Source organism: Magnolia sinica, chromosome 6, assembly GCF_029962835.1.
Source record: "Magnolia sinica isolate HGM2019 chromosome 6, MsV1, whole genome shotgun sequence".
Lineage (NCBI taxonomy): Eukaryota > Viridiplantae > Streptophyta > Magnoliopsida > Magnoliales > Magnoliaceae > Magnolia > Magnolia sinica.
The window spans coordinates 1,164,843-1,167,360 of record NC_080578.1 but is presented as its reverse complement, the minus strand read 5'-3'; the positions used below and the strand labels follow the sequence as shown (position 1 = coordinate 1,167,360).

Sequence of the window (2,518 nt, the reverse complement as noted above, 5' to 3'; positions counted from 1 at the left end):
ATGGTCTCCTTATCATGTGTATAATCAAAAGTTTAAGGCCGTCCATCTTTGATTTCTTGTGGGTATCTTCTATCCATCATGTGGCCCATCATATAAACGGGTTGTGTCATTGAAAAAAAGAACTCTGATCCAACCGCCAAAGTCCAGATGTATCCTTTCTGCAAGCTGGAAAGATGCATGTAACCTGAAAAACTGCCGATAGCCAAACGTTCTGAAATGCTTTAATTATAACACTTCAATGACCACTGTAATTTTTAGTGCTGCTATGAAACCTTAAAATCATGCATGTTTTTGAAGTCTAAGAAGAATCTCCCGACCGATAGAAACAATGGTTTTACAAAGATTCATGTATCTAGTCATACAACGCTCCACCTTCTGTCATTCTCTTCAACTTCTTCTCTTCTCTATAAATATCAAACATCCATTCCAACCCTCTCTCGCTCTCTCTCTCTCTCTCTCTCTCTCTCTCTCTCTCTCTCCATGGCTCTCACCATCCTTTCTTTCTCTGCTCTCATCTTCTCTTGGGTCTTATTCTTTCTTCTTCCCAACAAGCTTTTCGTTGAAGCCGGCAATGTTGAACTCATCCATCGTGATTCCCCACGATCACCATTTTATAACCCTTCCGACTCCTTATTTGATTGTGTAATTCAACCCGCCCATCGCTCAAATTCTCGGATCTACTACTTCCGTATTTCTTCCAAGCCTTCTTCTGTTTCACCGACATCCGTCCGATCTGAGGTTGTTCCCAATGGCGGTTCATATCTAATATCGCTCTCCATGGGAACACCTCCTCTTGAAACTCTCGCCATTGCTGACACCGGAAGCGATCTCCTTTGGACCCAATGTAAGCCATGTGATGGATGCTACAATCAGGAAGCTCCCCTCTTCGATCCCATCCAATATTCTACTTACCGAAATCTATCATGCCAGTCGAATTCCTGCCAATCGCTGCCGCAGTCTTCATGCAGTGTCAGTCGCAGCTGCGAGTATTCATACAGCTATGGAGATCAATTTTTCACCAATGGAGTTCTTGCATCAGAGACACTCACCTTCGATTCCACTGAAATCAACCGTCAAAATTCCAAAGATAGCATTCGGATGCGGCCACAACAATGCTGGAACCTTCAATTCCAATGGGCAGCGCTAGTGGGCCTTGAAGGCGGTCCACTTTCGCTAATTTCCCAATTGGGTTCTTTGATAGAAGGAAAGTTCTCCAACTGCTTGGTTCCACTCCAGGAGAACACGACGAGCAGCCAACTGAAGTTTGGCGACACTGCTGTAGTCTCAGGAAGCAATGTCGTTTCAACTCCTTTGGTTTCTAAATATCCCAATACATTCTACTATCTAACCCTGGAAGAAATCGAATTTGGCGAGAAAAATGTAAAGATACCGGGTAGAAATGGAAACATCATCATCGACTCTGGCACGACACTTACGTAATGATGAATTTTCATCGGCATTGAAAGAGTCGATCAATCTAAAGCCGGCCCAAGATCCATCTCAGACGTTCGATACGTGTTATGAGGCCGGCCAGTATGCTAGCTTCCCCGACATGACATTCCGATTCGCCGGCGCTGATCTGATCTTAAAACCATTGAATACATTCATCCAAGTTTCTGAGGGTGTGATCTGCCTTGCACTGATGCCTATGCAGGATTTCTCTATCTTTGGAAATATAGCTCAGCAGAACTTCAAAGTAGGGTATGACCTTGTTGGGAAGAAGGTCTCTTTTGCTCCCACTGATTGCAGCAAGAACTAGGGTTTTGGAAGTAGCTTTATATTTATATTTATATGTGTATTGAATTTGATATTTCCCCCCCTAAGATTGTTAGTTCTACCCTTAGAAGGGCATTTTGGTCATTATATTTTGGACATATCAATATATATATATATATATATATATATATATATTCTCATGTATCGAATCAATATTAGCGTATGTTTTATTAAAAGCTGGTATGGAAGTGTCAGGTGCTGACTTTGACATTTGGTGTGTTGTAAGTGGGGCGCATTTACCGTTTTGGATGTGGAGTTGGTAAAAGTGGGGCCCATTTGTGGTATCCAAACCATTGGTATGATATGCCCACTGCAGGTGGCCAATGACTTGAGAATCACCGGATTATTTAAAAATGATAAGGAAAGCTTTTATTTGTTATCCATCCACCATTTAAGCAAGAATCATCGTATAAACGACTTTGATTATTGGATGTCTCGATCCATCTTATTGCAATGGGTCGGGAATATTGGGTCAGGAAAACCCTGCAAGTCCTGATCTCTACATTACTTAGCCCCAGTTTTCCCAGTAAATTCTGACTCAGTCTGACTCGGCCTAATTTTACTGAGTTGGCAAAGTTGGGAGCTGAGTCAGGAAAAAAGGTATTTCGTGATCTACAAGAAAGAAATAGAAGAAGATGAAATCGGTGATGATTATAATGAGGCCAAAATGGAAAAAGAAGATGGAAGAGGACACAAAATGGTGAATGGTGGCCATCATTTTTTATACCTGGTCAACTGGGGA

At 41.9% G+C, this 2,518-nt stretch overlaps 1 protein-coding gene across 1 annotated transcript; it reads left to right on the top strand.

The window, feature by feature from the left end:
* The first annotated feature begins 480 nt into the window (after nucleotides 1-480).
* On the top strand, nucleotides 481-1,759 carry LOC131249448 (aspartic proteinase CDR1-like). The gene is made up of 2 exons (XM_058250258.1): nucleotides 481-1,393; nucleotides 1,467-1,759. Exons 1-2 carry the CDS (start codon nucleotides 481-483, stop codon nucleotides 1,757-1,759), a joined length of 1,206 nt encoding a protein of 401 aa, XP_058106241.1.
* The last annotated feature ends 759 nt before the right edge of the window (nucleotides 1,760-2,518 follow it).